Source organism: Stegostoma tigrinum, chromosome 1 (genome assembly GCF_030684315.1).
Source record: "Stegostoma tigrinum isolate sSteTig4 chromosome 1, sSteTig4.hap1, whole genome shotgun sequence".
In the NCBI taxonomy this organism is placed as follows: domain Eukaryota; kingdom Metazoa; phylum Chordata; class Chondrichthyes; order Orectolobiformes; family Stegostomatidae; genus Stegostoma; species Stegostoma tigrinum.
Genome location: NC_081354.1, coordinates 98,581,641 through 98,604,984, shown reverse-complemented (window position 1 = coordinate 98,604,984; position 23,344 = coordinate 98,581,641). Strand labels below are relative to the sequence as shown.

At 42.3% G+C, this 23,344-nt stretch overlaps 1 protein-coding gene and 1 long non-coding RNA gene across 2 annotated transcripts in view; one reads left to right on the top strand and one right to left on the bottom strand.

Annotated features, from left to right (window-relative positions):
* ube2kb (ubiquitin-conjugating enzyme E2Kb (UBC1 homolog, yeast)) overlaps window positions 1-9,315 on the bottom strand; it is a 93,107-nt gene extending 83,792 nt beyond the window's left edge. Inside the window, exon 1 of the mRNA XM_048530931.2 lies at window positions 9,146-9,315. Coding sequence (XP_048386888.1) covers window positions 9,146-9,208 — 63 coding nt within the window. The 5' untranslated portion in view covers window positions 9,209-9,315. The remainder of the gene's footprint in view (window positions 1-9,145) is intronic.
* On the top strand, window positions 9,039-17,379 carry LOC132209820 (uncharacterized). Its single transcript, XR_009445946.1, has 3 exons — window positions 9,039-9,102; window positions 9,810-9,969; window positions 16,744-17,379. It is a non-coding gene; the product is annotated as an uncharacterized LOC132209820 (long non-coding RNA).
* The last annotated feature ends 5,965 nt before the right edge of the window (window positions 17,380-23,344 follow it).

Sequence of the window (23,344 nt, the reverse complement as noted above, 5' to 3'; positions counted from 1 at the left end):
CTCTGATGCTTATTATTCATGCGCAGGATGAGAACTAGGCCAGCAATTATTGCCCATCACTAGTTTCCCATTGGGCAGTTAAGAGTCAAACACATTGCTGAGAGTTTGGAGTCACACGTAGGTCAGACTAGGTAAAGATGGCAGTTTCTTTCCCTAAAGGACATTAGTGAACCAGATGGGATTTTCTTACAATTGACAATGGTTTCATGGCCATCAGACTCTTAATTACGGAATTTTTTTTAGAATCAAATTTCACCATCTGCCATGATGGGATTCAAACCCAGGTCCCTGGAACATTTCCTGGGTATCTGGATCAATGGTCCAAAAATAATGTCATAAGGTCATCATCCTCTAGATCAAGTCATAGGCTCAAACACCTTCACTTGCTTCATCGACCACGTGTTCTCTATCATAAGGTCACAAGGGGGATGTTTGTTGATAATTATACAATCTTCAGATATCCAAGTGACATTATTGCTAGATTATTAATCCAAAAACTCAGCTAATGTTCTGGGACCCAAGTTTAAATCCTGCCAGCACAAAAGGTGAAATTTGAAATCAATATAATATCTGAAATCAAGAATCCATTAATAACCATGGGACCATTGTTGATTGACAGAAAAACCCATCTGGTTCACTAATGTCCTTCAGCAAAGGAAATCTGCCATCCTCACCTGGTCTGGTCACTATGTGATTCCAGAGTCATAGCAATATGATTAACTCTCAAACTGCCCTTTAGTAAGCCTCACAACTGTATCAATCGCTCCAAAATTTCAAAAAAGAAATGAAACTAGATAGACCATCTGGCAGCAACTACACACTGGAAAGGATGACAAAAACAGCCCTGACAACCCTGCAAAGTCCTCCTTACCAAAATCTGGAGAGATATCTCAGACTCTTCAAGCAACAGTCTGATTATATCCTTACTCATGGAATCATACCCTATGTCCCAGACAACATCACCATCCCTGCGTACGCCCTGTCCCACCACCAGGACAGAACCAGCAGAGGTGGTAGTGGTACACAGAGGTGGGAATTGCCTCAAAAGTCCTCAATACTGACTGGAGAACTCATGAAGTCTCATGGCTTCAAGTTAAACACGGATAAGGAAACCTTCAAGGTCCTTTTGCAGGTCTGGGAGAGGGAAGCTCTGAGCTGAGGTCGGCTTGATTGTATTGCCAGGAGATGCCGGCACATTGCTGCAAGTGTGTGTTTCAGGAGTCGCAGGGAGAAATGTTTCTGAAGGGTTTCGATGTTCTGAATGTAGACATTGTCACGGCTGGGCCCAAATTGGGAAGGCCTGAATGTGGACTGGGGATGAAACGTCAGCCTTCCTGCTCCTGAGATGCTGCTTGGCCTACTCTGTTCATCCAGCTCCATACCTTGTTATCTCAGATTCTCCAGCATCTGCAGTTCCTACTATCTCTAAGGAAACCTTCTGCTGATTACCCCATACCATCGTCCGTTGGTTGATGAATTAGTATTCCATGTCCAACAATACTTGGATGAATTATGGAGGGTGGCAAGGGCACAATACGTACTTTGGGTGGGGGATTTCCATGTCTGCAAGGAAGACTCTACAGCAGCACTACTGATCAAGCTAAAGGGCATAGCAGCTAGACCACGCTGCGCCAGGTGTTGAGGGGCCAAACATGTTTGATGTCATACTAACTAATTTGCCAGCTGCAGATGCATTTGTACATGATTATTGGTAAGCATGACCAGCACACAGTCCTTGTGGAGACCAAATCCCACCTCCACATTGGGAATACCCTCCATCGCGCTGTGTGGCATGATCACCATGCTAACTGGGACAGACTTTGAACAGACCTAGCAACTCAAAATTGGGCATCCAAGGCAACGTGTGGGTCATCAACAGCCCAGCGTAGGCCCTGCTTAGTCATTATCAATATGGGGGATCAACCTTGGTTCAATGATGAGTGAAGGAGGGAGTGCTAGGAGCAGCACCAGATATACCTAAAAATAAGGTATCAACCTGATGACACTACAAAACAGCAGTATTTGCATGCCAAACAGCATAAGCAGCAAGTTATATACGGAGCTAAGCAATCCCACAACCAGATCAGATTAAACTCTGCAGTTTTGCCACAATCATGAATTGTGGTGGACAATTAAAAAACTTGCTGGAGGAGGCAGCTCCACAAATTTACCCATTCTCAAATAATGGAAGAGCCCAAAACATCAGGACAAAAGGCAAGGCTGAAGCATTCGCAGCAAAATTCAGCCAGAAGTGCCAATCTCATGATCCACTGCAGCCTCCTCCTGTGGTCCCCAGCATTACAGACACCAGTCTTGAGCCAATTCAATTTCCTCCACTTTGATATCAAGCAACAGTTGAAGGCACTGGATACGGCAAAGCTTATGGGCCCTAACAACACTCCAGCAGGCATCTGTTCCAGAATTTTGAGTACTGTGTACAGTTCTGGTTGCCCTGCAATAGGAATCATATTATTAAATTGGGCATGGTTCAGAAAAAACTTACCACCCTGTTACCAGGACAGCAGGGTTTGAGCTAAAGGGAAAGGCTGAACATTGGAGGTTGAGGGATGACTTAATCGAAGTTTATAAAATCATGAGCAACATGGACAGAATGAATAGTGAAGGTCGTTTCCTCAGGGTGCGGGAGTTCAAAACTAGGGGGCATACTCTTAAGATGAGAAGAGAAAGATTTAAAAGGGAAAAGGCCACTGAGGAGCAACCTTTTCACACAGAGGGCGGTTCATGTATGGAACAAACTGCCACAGGAAGTGACAGGTGCAGGTACAGTTACAACATTTAAAAGACATGTGGGTAAGTACGTTACTAGGAAAGGTTTAGAGGGATAAGAGCCAAACGCAGGCAAGTGGGTTAAATTAGATCAGGAAACTTGGTCAGCATGGATAGGTTGGACTAAATTGTCTATTTCTGTGCTGTATGACTCTGACTTGCCAATCTATTCCAGTACAGTTACAACACTGGCAAGTACCTGCCATGGAAAACTGTCAAGAAATGTCTTGTATACATAAAGCAATACAAATCCAAACCAGCCAATTACCACCCCATCAGGTTTCTCTTGATCAAGAGTAAAATGATGGAAGGTGTCATCAACAGTGCTATCAAGCAGCACCTGCTCAGCATTAAGCTGATCAGTGTTGCCCAGTTTGGGTTCCACCAGGGCTACTCAGCTCCTGACCTCAATTCAGCCTTGGTTCAATTCAGTTCAAGCAGCAGAATTCCAGAGATCAAAGTGACAGCCTTTGACATCAAGGTCACATTCAACCAAGTGTGTTCCAGGAGCCCTAGCAAAACTGGAGCCAATGGGTATCGGGGCAAACTCTCTGCTGGTTGGAATCATACCTAGCACATTGGAAAATGGTTGAGAATTGTTAGAGGTCAGTCCTCTCTGCAGGAGTTCCTCAGAATAGCATCCTAGGCCCAACCATCTTTAGCTGCTTCAATGACCTTCCCTCCATCATAAGGTCAGAAGTAGGTATATTTACCAATGATTGCACCAAGTTCAGCACAATCCATGGCTCCTCAGATACTGAAACAGTCTATGTTCAATTGCAACACGATTTGGACACTGTCCAAGCTTGGGCTGACAAGAGGCAAATAACATTCACACCACACAAAAGCCAGGCAATGACCATCTCCAATAAGAGGCAACCTAACCAACCCGCTTAATGTTCAATGTCGTTACCATTATTGAATTCCCCACTACCAACATCCTTCGGGTTACCATTGAGCAGATACTCAATTGGACTCGTGACATAAATACGGTGGCTGCAAGAAGTGGTGAGCGCATAACTCGCCTCCCTACTCCCTAAAACCTATCCACCAATCTATAAGGCACAAATCAGGAGTGTGAAGGAACACTCCTCATTTGACTGGATGGGTGCAGCTCCAACAACACTCAAGCTTGATTGTCATTTCTTTAAAAAAAACTCAAAGACAACTCATGATAGCAGTATGATAGACATTGTCCATATGGACTTCGACATTGCTGACTTGTGTATCATGCAGAACAAGGTTAGATCACATTGTATCCATTTAGCTAGCTGTGTTCAAAATTGGCTTGAAAGCAGATGACAGGGGGTGGTGGTAGAGGGCTGTTTTCAGGCTGGAGGCCTGTCACTATTGGTGTACTACAAGGACTGGTTCTAGGTCCAATGCTTTGTCATTTATACAAACAATTTGGATTTAAATGTAGGAGGTATGGTTAGTAAGTTGGCAGGTGACACCAAAATAAGTGGTGTACTGGACAGAGAGGGAGGTTACCTCACAGTACAACAGGACTTCAATCAGATAGGCAAATGGGCAGATGGAGTTTAATTTACAGAAATGTGAGATGCTGCATTTTGGGAAGGCAAATCAGGGCAGGACTTAATTGCAAGGCCCTGGGCAGTGTTGCTGAACAAAGAGACGCAGGGGTACAGGTGCGTAGTCCCTTAAAAGTGGTGTCTCAGGGAGACAGGGTAGCAAAGGTGGCTTTTGGTAAATTTCCCTTTAGCCACAGCACTGAGCATTGGAGTTGAGAGTTCATGTTGCGGCTATATAGGACACTGGTTAGGCCACTTTTGGAATTCAATTCTCCCTGCTATAGGAAAGATGTTGTGAAACTTGAAAGGGTTCAGAAAAGGTTTACAGGGATGGTGCCAAAGTTGGAAGGTTTGAACTATAGGGAAAGGCTGAATAGGTTGGAACTATTTTCCCAGGAGCGTGAGAGGCTGAGGGAGAACTTTATTGAGGTTTATACAATCACATGTGGCACAGATGGGATAAACAGCCCAGGTTGGGGAGTCCAAAACTAGGCAGCATAGGTTTAAGGTGAGTGGGGTAAGATATAAAAGGGATCAGAGGGTAGTATGTGTATGGAATGAACAGCCAAAGGAGGTGGAGGAGGCTAGTACAATAACAGCATTTAAAAGGCATCTGGATGAGTACATGAATAGAAAGGGTTGAGGAAAATATGGGTCAAATGCTGGCAAATGGGGTTAGAGCAGTTTGGATATCTAGTCAGCATGGACGAGTTATACCAAAGGGTCGTCTCTGTGCTGTAAATCTCTACGACTCTATGAGACGAGCCAATTGGCCAATGAGTGGCAGATGGAGTTAAATTTAAATAAATGTGAGGTGTTGCATATAGGCAAGGCAAATCAGGGCAGGACTTATACAGTTAATGGAAGGGCCTTGGGGAATACTGCCAAACACAGAGAGACTTGGGGATGCAGGTGCTCGCAAATGAAATTAGATCAGTTTAGGATTTCAGATTGGCATGGACAAGTATGATTGAAGGGTCTGTTTCCACGCTGTGTAACTACGATCTAAGAAACCTGACACCACCTAGAGCAAAGCTACCCTCTCGATTAACATTACTTCCACCAATATTTCTTCCCTCCATCAGTGAAGTTTACCATCTACAAGATGCACTGCAAAAATTCACCAAGCTCCTCAGCATCTTCCAAACCTCCTACCACTACTGTTTAGGAGGACAAGGGCAACTTATAAGACCATGAGATATAGGAGTGGAAGTAAGGCCATTCAGCCCATCAAGTCCACTCCACCATTCAAATCATGGCTGATGGACATTTCAACTCCACTTCCCTGCACTCTCCCCATAGCCCTTGATTCCTTGTGAGATCAAGAATTTGTTGATCTCCGCCTTGAAGGCATCTAACGTCTATGGGAAACCACCACCTCCAAATTCCGACATTTTTGAATGATTAGAAAAATATCAAGTAATGTGGAGAATTTATCCCAAATACTACCTGCCCACCAAAAAGTCAGGATAAATCCAATCAGCCCAATTATTTTCCTGAAAAGGTTACTTTTAATCATCAGCACCAATGATGGAATGGTGTCAACGACAGTCGTATAAACAAGACTTACTCAACAATGTTTAGTTGAGTTTCAACCAGTGCCATTCAGCTCCTGTCGTCATTAGTCTTGGCCAAACCATTTACAAAAGAACTGAATTTCAGACGCAAGGCAACTGGCTGCCAAACACTGCCTTTATAATCGGGCAGAGCATGACATCAAGTTGCTGCTGCAAAATTAAACTCAATGGGAATTCAGGGAACACTCTCCACAGGCTGAAGTCATAACTAGCATACTAGAAAAATTATCAATCATCCCTAAATATCTTTAGCAGTTCCATCACCAACATTCCCTCAAATAAACACATCGGAAATTCTAAGTTCTCTGATCAGAGCCACTTGCAATTTCTCAGATATTGAAACAGCTACAACTCCATGCAGCCAGATCTGGACAAATTCAGGCATAAATGGAAGACAACATTTGTGTTACAAATGCTAGACAATTATTATTTCCAAACAGAATCTAGCCATTTCTTATTGGGGTTTTATGGCATTGCCATTTCTAAACTCCTGCCATCAACATTCTGGCAGGGACCAACAATCAGACACCGATTATAAAAACAGATCAGAATTCTACAAGTGACTGAAAATTTGACTGCCCAAAGCTTTTCCACCAACAAGGAATTAGTGAGGAGGGTGATGGAAAGCTCTGCTTTGTCCTGGACAAATGCAAATCCAAAACAGTTAAAAAGCAGCTCAACACAATCTAGGACAAAGCAACCCCCTTACTTTATATCCATTTTCCCACTACTGACGCACAGTGATGATGTAGCATTACACTTAGAATGTGTATGCCAACCACCACCACAAGACCTTCAACTTCCATTCATGCAACCTCTACTACCTAGGAGGATAAGGGTCGCAGATGCGTTGAACACCACCAGCAAGATCCTCCCTGCCACACACTACTTTGACTTAGAATGGCAATATGTGTCTATTGTTGCTGGGTCAAGATCCTGGAACTGCTTCTGTCATCATGGGTGAACCTACACCATATGAACTGTAGCAGCTCAAGAGCCAATTGGTGTTGATAGAAAGTTGTTTATGTAAATGAAGTCCAGTGTACAGTAGCATCCCATGAGGATCAGCACTGGGACCCTATTGTTTTTGATATTCAAAAATGGGGTTGATAGGGTAGGTTTGAAGATGGCACAAAGATTATCTAGGTGTTTGACTGTGAGGAGGAAGGTGTTAGGTGACAGAAGGATATGGATTGGTCAGATGGACAGATCGGTGACAGATGGAATTTAACAGTAACAAACATGAGGTGATGTACTTTGGAAGAAGGAACAAGGAACAAGTACCCAATGAATGGCAGGACACAATAAAGCTCAGAATAAGAGAGAGAATTTTTGGCGCGCTTGTCCTCAGATCCCTGATGGACAGATTAACAGGACAGTTAAAAGGCACATGGGACACTTGCGTCCACCAGTCATGACAATGATTATAAGAACAGGGATATCATGTTAAAGCTTTACAGAAGCTTGGTTAAGCCACACCTGGAATACTGCATGCAGTTCTAGTCACCACACTATAGAAAGGATGTAATAACACTGGAGGGGCTGCAGAGAAGATTCACCAGGATGTTGCCAGGGATGAAGCACTGCAGCTATGCAGAGAAGTTGGATAACCTGGTGTTGTTTTCTTCTGAGCACAGAAATTGAGATGAAACCTAGTGGAGGTGTGTAAAATTATGAAGGGCATGGACATGGCGACGAAAAATCAGCTGTTCCTGCTAATCAAAGAATCAATAACAAAAGGGGCATAATTTTAAAAGTAAAATACAAGTTTAGAGGGAATTTGAGGAAAACCTTTTTCATCTAGACAGATGGTGAGAGTCTGGAATACACTGCATGGTGGGTTTGGTGAGGTAGGAAACTTCACAAGCTTTAAAAAAGTACTTAGATGGCACTTCAAGAGCTCATAACCTTCAAGGCTATAGACCTAGCATGGGAAAATAGGACTAGTGTATATAGTAGTGTATTTTCAGCAGGGCAGATTAGATGGCACAAAGGGCCTCTTCAGTATTGAATGATTCGTGGATTCTCAGGCAGCACCCTACCATCTTTAAGGGCAATTTGGACCAGGCAATTTGGCCTTACCAGCGACACACTCATGCCGGAGGCCCAATCAGATCATAAGGAAGATACTGAAAACAAATCAAATAAAATCCTAGTGAACAACATAACTGTCACATGTTTTATTTGTAAACATATAACTGATCAAACATCTGCAGTTATCAATAATATGCAATTACACCCTTGAAGAAATAGTTCAAAACACTTAATACAACTGAGTTGTATTTTAATGTAATTTTAATGTAAGCAATCCCATATCTACTACCTACATTAAAAGGTATTTGCAAAAACTTTTCAAAGTAGGTAGGGACTGAGCACATTGCTCAAAAGTAGAATTCTTTCAGAAAACTATGTAAGGTTCTACAGTTAGCATTAGTACTCCAAGATGATAAAACTGACCAACACCTGATAAAAAAAATTGTAATCTTCGGAAAGAAATTGTCAGTTGGAGCCTAACCATATGCAGATAACTAATTTTTGACCAACTTAATACGTCTAAAGCAGATTTAAATTCATAACTATGATAAACTTTATATAGTCGTTTAGCTTAACGTAATCACGGATCTAAATTCCTGCGTTCCCTTTTGTTTAAAAGAAAACTGATGTGGTGAAGTAAATGCATATCTGAAATGAAAAACATGTTAACACAGCAAAATAACCAAATGTCAATTGTGGAAACCAGATATCACCTAACGAGACGATGTCATCCGATACCAATACGGTTTCTAAACAAAGAAAAGCATTAGACTAAACCTTAGCAATAACATGAAATAAACCGTTCATCTCAATTCCTTCCACCACGAACTCAGCCGTATACAAAATTAATGTGGAGGTGGATGTCTCGCATGGTGGTGGAAAAATGTCACACGCCTACAAGCTTAGCAACAACCTGAGTGCTCAAGGTACCACCCGGACCTCCCAAAAATCCGGCATTTGAAGAGCTTCACATCAACCACGCCATTGCTATGACATTGATAAACGGCAGATTTGCAGCAGCTTTTAAAAAAGTGACTTATAGTAAGCCCCGCAAAGGCTCCCTGGACTTTCCCGAAACCGCCTCTGGCGCCTGTCCATCACCCGGTCCCGTGTCCATCACCATGAAACTCCCCGCACTCTCCTCTCCCGTCCGCAGCCAGTCAACCAAGAAGGTATGAACAGATTAGCGTAGGTGAGGTTGGGAGCAACTCTTACCTCTTCGCTCTTCAAGACCTCCTTAAACTCTCGTTTAATTCGCTGCACTGCGATATTGGCCATTTCGCGACGCGCTGCTCGGCCTCGGCTCAGCCTTCCTTACAACATCAGACTATCAGCACGGCCAAAATGGCGGCGCTTCCGCGCAGGCGCACTCCAACAGCTCCGTCGGGCGAATGGGGTCGGCGAGAAGCGCGAGCGGCTGGCGGTGACGGGCTCGCGGCTCAGTCGCTGACTGGCGAACGTTGGAGCGATATGGGCCCGCTCGGCTGTAATCTTCATTCAGTACACTTAGGCCTTCCGTGCTACTGATCCGTGTACACCTGGACAGGGTCAAACCTCATCCCTTACCCGCGTCAAATGACATCCCCTGCAAGGTCTACCTGTCATAATACTCACCCACTGATTTCCCCGACTTGTTGGTGTGTTATTGCGGCTCACTAAGGAGGATATGTTACGTATGTTTAGGGGGTGGGGGCTGGGGTAATGCATTGCTTAACGTCCATCTTTGCATCCACCCAAACCCCAAGCCTCACTCTTATTTCAAGGGCGTTTGTGAACAGAAAGTAGTTTGTTTATGATTCTCTGCTCGAAAGTAATGTTCTTTAATGTTCCCCACATTCTGGATTGTAAACTCAGTTTAATTGGCTGTTGAATTCTCCAGGTGTGGAGTTCAGAAATGAAGAAGGGTCTCGGCCCGAAACGTCAGCCTTCCTGCTCCTGAGATGCTGCTTGGCCTGCTATGTTCATCCAGCTCTACGCCTTGTTATCCTGGCAGGGAGGTGTGCTAGTTCTATTAAGGAAGACTGCGAACTATTAAAGAGGTAGCATTGTAAATAGATACATAAGGATGGTTATGAATCTGAAAAGAGCAAGCTAATTAGAAGAGACAGGCAAGAACAAGTCAGACAAAGAAGGAGCTCTGAAGTATTAAACTGCATTTATTTCAATACAAGGCTGATGAGCTTGGCATGTTTGGGTACATGGGGTTGAGACATCATTGCTATTGCAGAAAATTGATTGAGGGAAGGACAGGACTGGCAGCTCAATGTTGTAGGTAGGATAGAGTGGGGTGTGGGGTGTTTTTGATTGAGGAAAGCATTAGTGCTGTATCGAGAGAAAATATTTCCAAAAATTCATCCAGTGAAAGTATATGGATTGAAATTAGGAATAAGAAAGGAATGATCACCGTGATGTGTTTATATTTTGGGCCACTCAATAGCCAGAAGGAAATTGAGGAAAAAGTATGTAGAGAGATCTCAGAATAAAAAGGTTGTAATAAGAGGGGATTTTAACTTTCCAAGCATTGATTGGGACTACCATAGTATTAAAGGTTTGGATGGTGAAGAATTTGTTAAATGTGTTCAATAAAATTTTCTTTATCAATATGTAAATGTTCCTACTAGAGAAGGAACAAAACTTGACTCCTTGGGTAATAAAATGTGAGGCTGGATGAACACAGCAGGCCAAGCAGCATCTCAGGAGCAGCTGCTTGGCCTGCTGTGTTCATCCAGCCTCACATTTTATTATCTTGGAATTCTCCAGCATCTGCAGTTTCCATTATCTTTGACTCCTTGGGTAATTAGGCAGGGCAAGTGTCTGAGATGATTCTGGGGGAACACTTGAGTCTAGTGATCATAATTGTATTAGTTTTAAAATGTTTATGGCAAGGGATAATCCTTCCATAAAAGTTAAAGTTTTTTGAGGTTGGTTGGCTTGCTGAGCTGATTTCTTGTTTCGCAGTCTTTCGTTACCATGCTGGGTAACATCCTCAGTGCAGCCTCAGATGAAGCATCGGTGTTTAAACTCTGGGGTCCATTGAGATGGATTGCCTCACTTCCGGTTTTCCTTCATAGTGAAATGTATATGGGGTTGAGTTCAATATGTTTATTAATTGCTTGCTTTCTGGAGTGCCAGGCTTCTAGGAATTCTTGTGCCTGTCTCTGCCTAGCTTGTCCCAGGATTTTGGTATTGTCCCAGTTGAAATGGTGGCTCTCCTTCCTGGACCTCTCTGTCTCCATCTCAGGCAACCAGCCAGAAACTGATGTCTGCTTCAAGCCCACCGACTCCCACAGCTACCTAGAATACACCTCCTCCCACCCAGCCCCCTGCAAAAATTCCATCCCCTATTCCCAATTCCTTCGCCTCTGCCGGATCTGCTCCCAGGATTCCACTCCCGCATATCCCAGATGTCCGCGTTCTTCGAGGACCTCAACCTACACCCCCCGCAGTGGTTGAAACCGCTCTTGACCGTGTCTCCCGCATTTCCTGCAACACATCCCTCACGCCCCGCCCCCACAATAACGGCCCTAAGAGAAACCCCTCGTCCTCACGTACCACCCCACCAACCTCCGGATGCAATGCATCATCCTCCGACACTTCCGCCATCTACAATCCGACCCCACCACCCAAGACATTTTTCCATCCCCACCCTTGTCTGCCTTCCAGAGAGACCACTGTCTCCATGACTCCCTTGTCCGCTCCGTACTCCCCTCCAACCCCACCACACCCGGCACCTTCCCCTGCAATCACAGGAAGTGCTACACTTGCCTCCACACCTCTTCCCTCACCCCCATCCCAGGCCTCAAGATGATTTTCCACATTAAGCAGATGTTCACCTGCACATCTGCCAATGTAGTCTACTGTACCCAGTGTGGCCTCCTCTACATTGGGGAAACCAAGCGGATGCTTGGGGACCGCTTTGAAGAACACCTCCACTCGGTTCGCAATAAACAACTGCACCTCCCAGTCGCAAACCATTTTAACTCCCCCTCCCATTCCTCAGACGACATGTCCATCATGGGCCTCCTGCAATGCCACAATGATGCCACCCGAAGGTTGCAGGAACAGCAACTCATATTCTGCTTGGGAACCCTGCAGCCCAATGGTATCAATGTGGACTTCACCAGCTTCAAAATCTCCCCCTCCCCCACTGCATCCCAAAACCAGCCCAGCTCGTCCCCGCCTCCCTAACCTGTTCTTCCTCTCACCTATCCCCTCCTCCCACCTCAAGCCGCACCTCCATTTCCCACCTACCAACTTCATCGCGCCCCCTTGACCTGTCCGTCCTCCCCAGACTGACCTATCCCCTCCCCACCTATACACTCCTCTCCACCTATCTTCTCCTCTATCCATCTTTGGTCCGCCTCCCCCTCTCTCCCTATTTATTTCAGAACCCTCTCCCCATTCCCCTCTCTGATGAAGGGTCTAGGCCCGAAACATCAGGTTTTGTGTTCCTGAGATGCTGCTTGGCCTGCTGTGTTCATCCAGCTTCACACTTTGTTATCTTGGATTCTCCTGCATCTGCAGTTCCCATTATCTCTGCTCTCCTTGTCCATGTAGATTGAGATGAGTGAGTACTGGTCACATCATTTTGTAGCCAGTTGGTGTTCATGTACTCTTGTTGTTAGTTTCCTTCCTGTTTTTCCGATGTTCTGTTTCTCAAAGTCACTGCAGAGGATCTTGTAGATGTCGTTGGTCCTGTCCATGGCGGGAGTGGGTCTTTAGTTCAGGTGAGCAGTTGTCGAAAGGTTGACATGGGCTTGTGTGCCACTGTGATGACCAGCGGTCATAAGAGTCTTGTGGTGAGTTCTGACGTATTCCTGATGTAGGGTAGTGTGATGAGTGTGTCAGGGTGTGTAGTATCTTTCTGATGTTGTTCATGTAGGCATCTTCTGACCCAGTTTTTTGGATATCCATTATCCTTGAAAACCTGGAAGAGGTATTCTTCTTCCTCTTGGCAAAGTTCCGTGTTGCTGCAGTGTGTTGTTGCCCTGTGTTCAATAGTCAACACACGGGAAGGACAGGCCCTGGAAGGATTAAAGAAGGACAAGAACATGACAATACTACCCACAGACAAAGGGCACATGACAGTGATACTGAAAAAAAGGGACTACATCTCCAAGGCACATGCACTGCTCACCAATGAGAATACATACTGGCCGGTACAAACTGACCCAACACTGCAACTAGGCAACAAAATCCTCTACACACTAAAAAGACTTAAACAAACACGACAGATCAACATAGCAGACTGCTCAAGAATGAAACCCAAAGGAACCAACACACCCCAATTCTACGGCCTCCCTAAAGTGCACAAGCCAGAAGTACCCCTCAGACCCATAGTCTCCCTACCAGGCACTCCATGACATAGATTAGCCAAGGAACTACAAAGGAGATTCAGGTACCTAGTCAACAAGTCACCCCACTCTATCCACTCAGCCCAAGAATTCCTCAACTCCATCAAAGACATAAGGATGGATGTCAAAGAGACCGTGATATCGTTTGACGTCACTGCCTTATTTACATCAATAGGCATACCACTAGCAAGGAAAACAATGATAACACTACTGGAACAAGAGCAAGACCCCAGTGAAACCATCTCTAAGGACAACTTATTCAAACTATTGGACCTATGCCTCATCACCCATCATATGGCCAAACATACGAGCAAATCAACAGGACACCCATGGGGTCACCTATCTCCGGAGTCAGAGCAGAATCAGTGATGTAAAGACTAAAAAGGATGGCCCTCCCACAAATCCAACCAGAACAATAGATACACTATGTGGACGACAGCTTTGTCATCATTAATCAGACCAAACTAGGGGAGACACACAAACTTATAAACAGTACCTCACCAGAATAAAATTCATCAGAGAGAAAGAGAAGAACAAATAACTCCCATTCCTGGACGTCATGGTAGAGCACAAGAAAAATGGGGAACTGCAAATAAAAGTACACCGAAAAGCCACACACACAGACCAGGTACTGAACTTCAACAGTAACCAATGTGCTGGATAGGCATCTATAATGACGTCAGAAGAATCATGTCCACATGCAATGAATGTCATATGTACACAGAAGAAAGGAGAGGTGAAAGCTTAAGTATCAGCCAGACCATGTCACACATGGACAGACCTGGAACATAGTAAATGTAGTTAGTAAAGCTGAAGATCTATGGTCATACAGCACCAAGTTTGAAATCAGTAAGGAAATAAGAAGGAACAAAGGCCAATTTTGATCTCATGTGCTGGAAATACTGAAAAGATCACCAAACAACATGAGCAGCACACTAATCAGTGGGATAATATCAACAGTATCACCAAAATGTGGTGCAATATCAATAAGTAATAACATTAGCAATATTAAGCATGAAAAAGATTGAAAACGTCTAATGTAGATCCCTTACAGTCAGAAACAGGGAATTTAAAGTGGGGAACAAAGAAATGTCTGACCACCTAAATACATGTTTTGGTTATATGTTCACAAAAGAGGATACAAATAACTTACTAGAAATGTTGGGGAACACACGGCTCAGTGAGAGAGAGGAACTGAAGGAAATCAATTGGTAGGGACATGGTGTTAGGGAAATTAATGGGATTGAAGGCAGATAAATCCCCAGGGTCTGATCATCGACTTCCCAGGTACTTAAAAAAGTAACTTGCGAAATAATGGATGCATTGGTTCTCACCTTCCCAGATTCTATAGACTCTAGAAAGTTCCTACAGATTGAGAGTTGGTAATGTATACCCTCTGTTTGAAAAGGGAGGGAGAGACAAAAAACAGGGAATAATAGACCAGTCAGTCTAATGTCAGGAGAGGAAAAGTATTGAGTTAGTTATAAAAGATTTAACAGCAGAGCACTTGGAAAACAGTTGCAGGATCAGACACCGACAGCAGGGATCTAGGAAAGGAAATCATGCTTGACAAACCTAACTCTTCGACTGTGTGACTCATCGAATTGATAAGAGGGAGCTAGTGGAGGTGGAGGACTTTTAGAAGGCTTTTGCCAAAGTCCCATATAAGAGATTAATGTGTAAAATTAAAGCACATGGGATTAAAGCTACCACTAACAGCAGTTGAGGTCAAAACATTTATGATCTCAAGAAAGAGTAGTTGGATATAACACTGGGGGCTAAAGGGATCAAAGGATATGGAGGAAAATCAGGAACAGTGAATTGAGTTTGATGATCAGCCATGATCATAATAAATCGCAGAGCAGTCTTGAGGGCTGAATGGCCAACTCCTGGTCTTATTTTCTATGTTTTTCTGACTCCTAAAAGGAGCAATGTGCATAGTGATACCGATGTTAACTCACCAGTGAGAGTGATGAATGTCAAATTCACAAGATTTAGCATAACATCCGACCACCTAAGTGATACTATGGATAATGTTTTTCTGAGAGAAGGAAACAAACTAAAAAAGACTGTTAAGGTGTTCAGTTTATGTATAATAGTGTGAAAAAAGTTAATGATTAGAATAGTTATATTGATCTAGAGGCAATTTTTTTGTTATATTATTCAAAAAGAATGAGGAATTGGTTGTGTGAATATATAGCCCTGGGATGACAAATTCATTGTTACACTGAAGTCAGGTGTTAAGTGACAATAATCTGGATATTGCAAGGTCTGGTAATCACAGGCAGATTCCACTCCTATTTTATTTCCATTGAGGTGGTGAGCTCTGCCTTTTTAGCCAGAAAATCCAATTCCAGCTCCTTATGTAATGGAGATTGTATGTGAAATTAAACCATTCTCCAAAATGTGCAGGATAATAGGGAAAAGTCAAAAGTCAGCAGTCACTATACCATGTTCTGAGATTTTAATGTCCAGCTGCACAGATGTGAAAGGCTAAATATGTAAGTGTGGGGTTACAATGGCAGTTGTCTAATAATTTAGGGGCCAGGTAGGTAGGGTCCTAAATGATTAATGAAATGCTTTGGGTGGGTCAGGGTTTGGGAAATGTGGTGTCAGGACATGCGGTGGTGGGGTAGTGGGGAGGGGTGTTATCAGGACCGGCAGTTACAGCATCAGGTTCTGGGGCTAGCAGCAGCAGCCAAGGAGAATGTTGGGGTTGGCGGGAGTTCAAAACAGCAGCAGAGATGGGGGAGAAGGTTGGGGCCCTAGACGCGCAAGCTAATTTGGGGTGAAAAGTGGAATCATTTGGAGGGGATTGATGAGGATGTGGTTGGGAGGGGTGGAGTTGGAAGAGTTGTTGTAGTGGCATGTCATGATTCAGGGATTAGCTAAACAATTATCTAGGAATTAGACTTAAGTTTTTAAGCATGTAACATTTCCTGGGTAACCATTAGGTTAACTGAAATAGGAACCTCAGAATTCTCCACCTTTCATGGATCATTTGGAGGGTTCCAGATCTATTGGAATCATCAATTTCCCAGGCAGTTCTGAGACAGTCTGCTACCTCTGGGCTTCTGCACAGTCCCTCCAAGCAATTCCAATGACCATCTGGCCTTCAGAATATCAAGGCTGGTGTTTTTACCCAAAAGTCACACAGACAGCTGAAAGAAATAAACTCAATGAAACTCAATGAATTTTGAGTGTAAAGTGTAATTTGCCCAATTTTCCATTATGAGGAGAAGCCTCCAAATCAATTTATATCACTGATCAGCCTTGGTACCATAAAAAGTACATCTTCAGTACATGTGTTGGATGTTTAGACTTCTGAATGCAGGTTTTACCCTGCCTGAATGCTCAGTGATTGGCCAGAACCATGGAAATTTCAGCTGTTTGAGCTTTATTTAACCTGGTTTTTACATGTATTAACTTGAGTGTTTTCATAACACCTTCAACATTCAGGCCCTTCACCTCCAATGTAAGACAGCAGTAGCGTGAACCATCCAGAAGATACAGTGCAGTAACTCACCATGGCTCCTTCAACAGCATCTTTCAATCCTGCAGATGTGAGGGAACACATGCAAGGACTCCAAAATTCACACACCACCGGATATGGAACTATATCAGCATATCTTCACAGTTGCTGTATTAAAATCTTGGAATGCCCTTGCTAAAATAACTGCGGATGTGCCTACACTAAAAAGACTTCAGCACTTAAAGAAAAAGGCAGCTCACGACCACCTCCTCCAATACAATTGTGGCTGACCCATAAATTCTGACCCAGCAATGGTCAGCCACATAACCTGAGCGAATTAAAAAACTTCTCTCTGGCAAAGTTACATGGACAATGTACCTTGATTTCAAAAAGCAAGAGAAGATATTCTACCTTTATTGCAGATCTATCTGTAACCTCAATTGATAGAACACTAAAGTTCTTGCAGGATGTTTTATACCTGGTATAAAGCGTATCTACATTGGAACTCAGCTCTGCAGTGTCGACAGTATGATTCATTAAAAGGATTTGCACATTCCAAAGGTGGTATTTTACAGTCAGTGACACAGGCATCTGCGCTAGAGGATAATCCAAACTCAAATATATTGACCCAACAAGGTGTGGAGCTGGATGAACACAGCAGGCCAAGCAGCATCTTAGGAGCAGGAAAGCTGACGTTTTGGGCCTAGGCCCTTCATCTTCTAGGCTCGCAACATCAGCTTTCCTGCTCCTAAGATGCTGCTTGGCCTCCTGTGTTCATCCAGCTTCACACCTTGTTATCTCCAGCATCTGCAGTTCCTATTATCTCAAATATATTGACATTCTGAAACCAAATCACAAAGCCTGTAGGTTCGATGTGCTACTTGGGGGACAAAAGCCTGGATTGATCCGAATGGAGAAATCTCTGTCATCAGCAATCTCACTTTTGAGGTGAGCAGAATCAGAGCCCTATTGACAGGTGAGCATGCAACAAAATCAATGCCTTCATCCACAATTCCAACTTTAACTTAATTGTCACATTTGCAATATCACATAAGAGGGGACAATTGATCTCCCTTCTGAATACTCATTCATCAAAGTGTCCTGAGAATCAACCATCACTGATGTAATAAAACTTCTCAAGGTAAGAAAACATCTCAAGATATTTTAGAGGACTGTTACAAAGCAAAATTAGACAGGTAACAGTAAAGAATACCCAATGCTTTTCAAGGGAGAGAATTCTCTATCCAATATATTGTGATACCTGGATTCAGGAACTCCTGTCGTCAGATCCAAAATTGGAGATGGTGGGGCAAAAACCAACTTTGGTAGTTGGCAAGGCTTGGCTACATCTTGTCAGTAGCAACCAATTCATCCCAATTAACATCAGCTACTCATCCCCAAGAGGTGATAGAGGACCAGCAGCCTCAACAGAGCCCTTGGAATCAGTGTCCACTGCTGAGGCTGCATCTGGAGTAAGAGTACATATAAATTTCCACAGCAAACAAACAGGTCTGGAGGTGCCTGGGCTTGTCAGATAGACAGGAGGGATTGGGTGGTCTTGGTGACAGGGGCAAAAACCTTGCCATGGGGTAGCCATTGACACCGGACGGCCAAAGACTACTGGATAAGGAGGAACACCTGGCCTGGACGCCCCCAGCGTTTAGTTCAGGGGGAGGTAACCAAATGCAGTGAAGTACCCTCTACTTCGTGTGAAACACCAGTGGAGGTGGGAAGAGACCACTAATTAATTATCTCAGTGGTTTAATTCGTCTCAGGGTAGAAGGGCAATCACTACCATCCCTACTACTGGAACATTACTATTACGCAGCACTAGCTGGAAAAACCTTTCTTTGCATATTCACTCTCAACAATGCCAAACAATGTAGCATGATCTATCAACAATCAGCATCTATGATGTTTTCTGTAGTTTTCCGATGGCTGACATTTAAGCCCACCAGAATGAAGGATGCCACTTCTCCAGAGTATTTCCAATAATTTGTTATGTTGCAGGCTACATATGGAAGATTGAAATTTAGTGTTTCAAATGAGAAAAATGTCTAAATCTTTAATCCTTTCCAATGGTCTAATAACTGGGAATTACTCTGTTGCTCTTTCTGAAAACTTGCACCTCCTGTCTTATTTTTGAGAAGAATGACAGCCAAAATTCCAGTTTTACCCGAAAATTTGCAGGATCTGTAACAAGTATGTATCTGTCCACATGGCATATTCTCCACTATTTGTCTTGTTACCTGGTCATTCTTTCAATGTTTGGATGGACAATTGCATTTTATAGATACAATTGATTTAAAATCATGTCTGAAAAATAAATGTCTGCATCTTTCTTCACTGCTGATGTGCAGAAACGTAATATTCTTACTGACAGATCTTTGACCTGAAATGTTCTCATTTTCATTTCCCACCAATACTACTGGAGTGTATTTCCAGCATTTTCTGCTTTTATTTCAGAATTGCACCATACATCACATCTTGTTTTTGTACTGAGAAGTAATGTTCTGTTAATCTTAAATTCAGGCTAATAACGGTATGTTGAAACAAATATAAAGAATGCTGGAGAAACTCAATGGGTCTGGCACCATCTGCTTTGATTGTTAATAACAGAACATTATTTTCATTTTCTTCACCTTTGAGAAGAGGATAGCTGTCAATTTTTCAGACATAGTATTTCACTGTGATTCCATTGGTGACAAGAAGACGCTGGTAAAGATTCAGTAATTGAATATACTAAAGTTTCCAAACTGGCAGTAAGATGATAACTGGGATGCAAACCCTCAGAGTGAATACATAACAAATACTGTGACTTTTTTGTAACATAATTTTGACCCCCAAATACTCAAAATTAAAATCAGTATTTTTTTAAGAATATTTTTATCACTTTGCATTCATATTTTGTATTTTTAGTACAACTTTTTATTCAATGCCATCAATGTTTATTCTGTCCATTTGATATGTTTTTGTCAATGTCCTTGAACTTAATCTCCTTCCTAAGAACATCCTGCATTCTCTTACATTTTTGGAACAATCTGAGTCATTACCTCTAGTTTCTATATATAGATTTTCAAATATGGTCCTTACTATCTAATGGCTTTAGGGAAAAATGTTTGTGAAGTGAGACAATGTTTTATTATATAAATAAAACACAAATGACTGTAATTGTTGCAGAGATTTGAACCATTTCCCAATGTATATATCAAACTCTTGAATCTTGTGTTCACCCATCAGAATTCAGACATTTTATTTCAGAGTATTAGAAGAATAAGACGAAAGAAAGAAATTAATTCATTGCATATTGGCTTCTTCTAAATTTAGAAACAGTGGTCAATCTGAAATTTCTATTGCCGACATTTAATTTTAAATTGACATGCCTAGTTGGAATAATTGTACTTTTGACCTTAAAAGTTAAGGTCAGTTTAATTCTGCTCCATTGCAGGAAAACAAAATATTTTACGTTATAAAGCAGAGCATTCCTATTATTATAAAACAATGTTTCATCCAACTGCCCGTCAGCAACATGAGAGATCTGATGATTTACGAGAAAAAAATGATTGAAGTATTTTGATCAACATTTCAATTTTTCTCTTCAGTTAGTTTGTGAATAGAAACATCCAGTCAAATTTAGCACAGTGTAAGGCAGTGTCTATGTGGATTTCCAAAAGACATTTGATAAAGTTCCGTTCATGAGATTATTACAAATGTTATAAATAGAAAGCATATTGGATTGGAGGTAATCATGTGACATGCATTGCTACCCGGCTGGGAGATTGGAGACAAAAGATTTGTTCTCTGAATGGTGGGTTATGAAAAGTGATATTTTCAGTATTTGTTACGTGGCATCAGGTCTCCAGAGTATATATTAATGACAAGGGTGTAAGTGCAAATATAGTTGGTGGTATAGTGGATAGTGAAGAAGGTTATCTAAGATTACAGAGAAGTCTTGATAAATTGGGTCAATGGGCTGATGAGTGGCAGATGGAGTTTAATTTCGATCAATGTGAGGTATTGCATTTTGGTGAAACAACAAAGGCAAGACTTGTGCAATTAAAAGTAGGGCCTTGGCTGGTGTCGTAGAACAGAGAGACTGTGGGGTTCAGTACATAATTCTTTGATGTTTGCATCAGATACAGATAGGGAAATTAAGAAGGTGTTTAGCACACTGTCTTCATTGCTGAGACCTTTGAGTATAGGAGTCGGACATTATGTAGAGGTTGCACAGGACATTGGTGAGGCTTATTCTGGAGTTCTGTCAGCCCAGTTCTGGCCTCCCTGTTATAGGGAGGATATTATTAAGCTGGAGAGTGTTCAGCAGAGATTGAACAACTTTGTTGTTTAATATGGGAAGTTTGAGTCATAAAGAAAGGTTGGGTTCCCCCAGCTGGGACTTTCTTCACTGGAGTGTGTTAGGTTGAGAAGTGACCTTCTAGAGGTTCCTAAGATCATGAGAGGAATAAATAAGGTGAATAGCAAGTGTCTTTTCACTAGGATGGGAGATTTCAAGACTAGGGGGCATATTTTTAAGGTAAGTGGAGGAATATTTAGAAAAGACATTGGGGCAATTTTTTTAACGCAGAATGGTTCTTATGTGGAATGAACGTCCAGGGGTACCAGTGGATGCGGGTACAGTTACAACATTTAAAAGACACTTAGATATGTAAATTAATAAGAAATGTTTGGAGCGATATGTGCCAAGTGCAGGCTGATGGGATGAGTTTAGTTTGGGATTATGGTCAGCATAGGCAGGTTGGACTGAAGAGTCTGTGTCTGTGCTGTATGACTCAATGACTTTAGTCTTCAGAAAACAAATTAAAAATCTGAAGAAGATGAATATTTTCTTCAAAGGGATTTTTTGTATTCTTGTTGTAAGTGACTAAAAGATGGTGCACAGGTACAAAGAGGAATCAAAGGGTGAATGGAACTTGGCCCTAAATTCATTTTGGGAATGGAAGCATGGAATACAGAAGTGAGCTAGTGATACTTCTGCTGCAATGAATCTTGGTCAGACCTGATCTGGAGTACGACATTCAGTTTGGGTACTGAATCTCAGAAAAAGACATATTGACCTTGGAAGCGATACTTCACCAATTCACTAGGATGAAAAGAGAACTTAGAAGTTAAATAATAAGAACAAGTTGCATAAAGCTGGTTTGTAGTCCCATGAGTCTATACACTTGGAGTATGATTAAATGAAGTGTTCAAAACTGTTAAAATTATTAAGGGATTTTACATCATGAATAAAGAGAAGTAATTTCATCTCATGGAGAAATCCAGATCAAGAGTGCATAACCATAATTAGACCTAGGCTTCATAAAAGTGAAATCAGGAAGCATTTCTCAAATAAGGAGAAGTGGTAAATCAGGACCTGCAGCTCCAAAATGTTGTGGATCCTCTATGAATGTTAATCTTCAAGAATGAGATCATCAGATTACTCAGATGTAAGTATATCAAGAATTAAGGATCAAAGGATGATAATCTATAATCTAACTGAATCTATAAGCCATAATCTAACTGAATGTTGTACAGGTATGAAATGCTGAAAGAATGTTCCTATTCCTATGTGGCTTGGCATCCAATTGTAACATACAGTAAAATCACACTGAGTCAAATCAAAGGGGGTTTGACCACATATTTCTGTTAAGTGGAGCTCTGGGAAGCTAAGCAATGCTCCATGCAACCCAACCTGCCCACAAATGCATTCTGTTAAAAAGTAAATGAAAATGCTGTAACACAGTACTTAAAAAAAAAGCCTTCAGTTTTTGATTTGTTCACACTTTATAATAGCCTGAACTTGTGCAGTAAAAGGTATTGAAAATCTTTGGGAGTTAATGTTACAGAAATACAGAAATTTTTTTTACTGTTATAGTGTGCTTTTTTAGTAAGCGCTTTGCAATAGTTGGAGTCATACATGGCATGAGGGAAGGTGGCTGTGGTTGTTGGAAGTCAGTTATCTCAGTTCCAGGACATTCCTGCAGCAGTTTGTTACGATAGTATTCAGGACCCAAACACCTTCAGCTGCTTTATCAATGACCTTCTTTCCATCTTAAGGTAAAAAGTGGAGAGGTTTGCTGATGATTGCATAATGTTCAGAACATTCACAAACCCTCAGATACTGAAGCAGTACACATCCCAACACAGCAAGACATGGACAACATTCAGGCTTAGGCAGGAAAGTGGCAAATAACATTCCCCCCATACAAATGCAAGATATTGACCTTATTCAGTAAAAGACAATCTAACCGTGCCCCTTGATATTCAATGGTATTACAATCACTGAACCTCCCACCAGCAACATCCAACAACTGGAGTTACTATTGACCAGAAACTGAACTGCACTAGCCCATATGAATACAGTGGCTATAACAGCTAGACTGAGGCTAGGAATTCTGCAGCAAAGTCTATCCACTGTCTAGAAGGCACAAATCAGGAGTGTAATGGAATATTCTACACATACCTGGACAAAGCAGTCCTCTTGTCTGGGACCTTATCCAGAAACATGCATTCTCTCCTGCATGACTGGTCAGCAGCAGCAGTGTGTAACATCTACAAAATGCACTGCAGAAATTCAAGAAAGCTGCT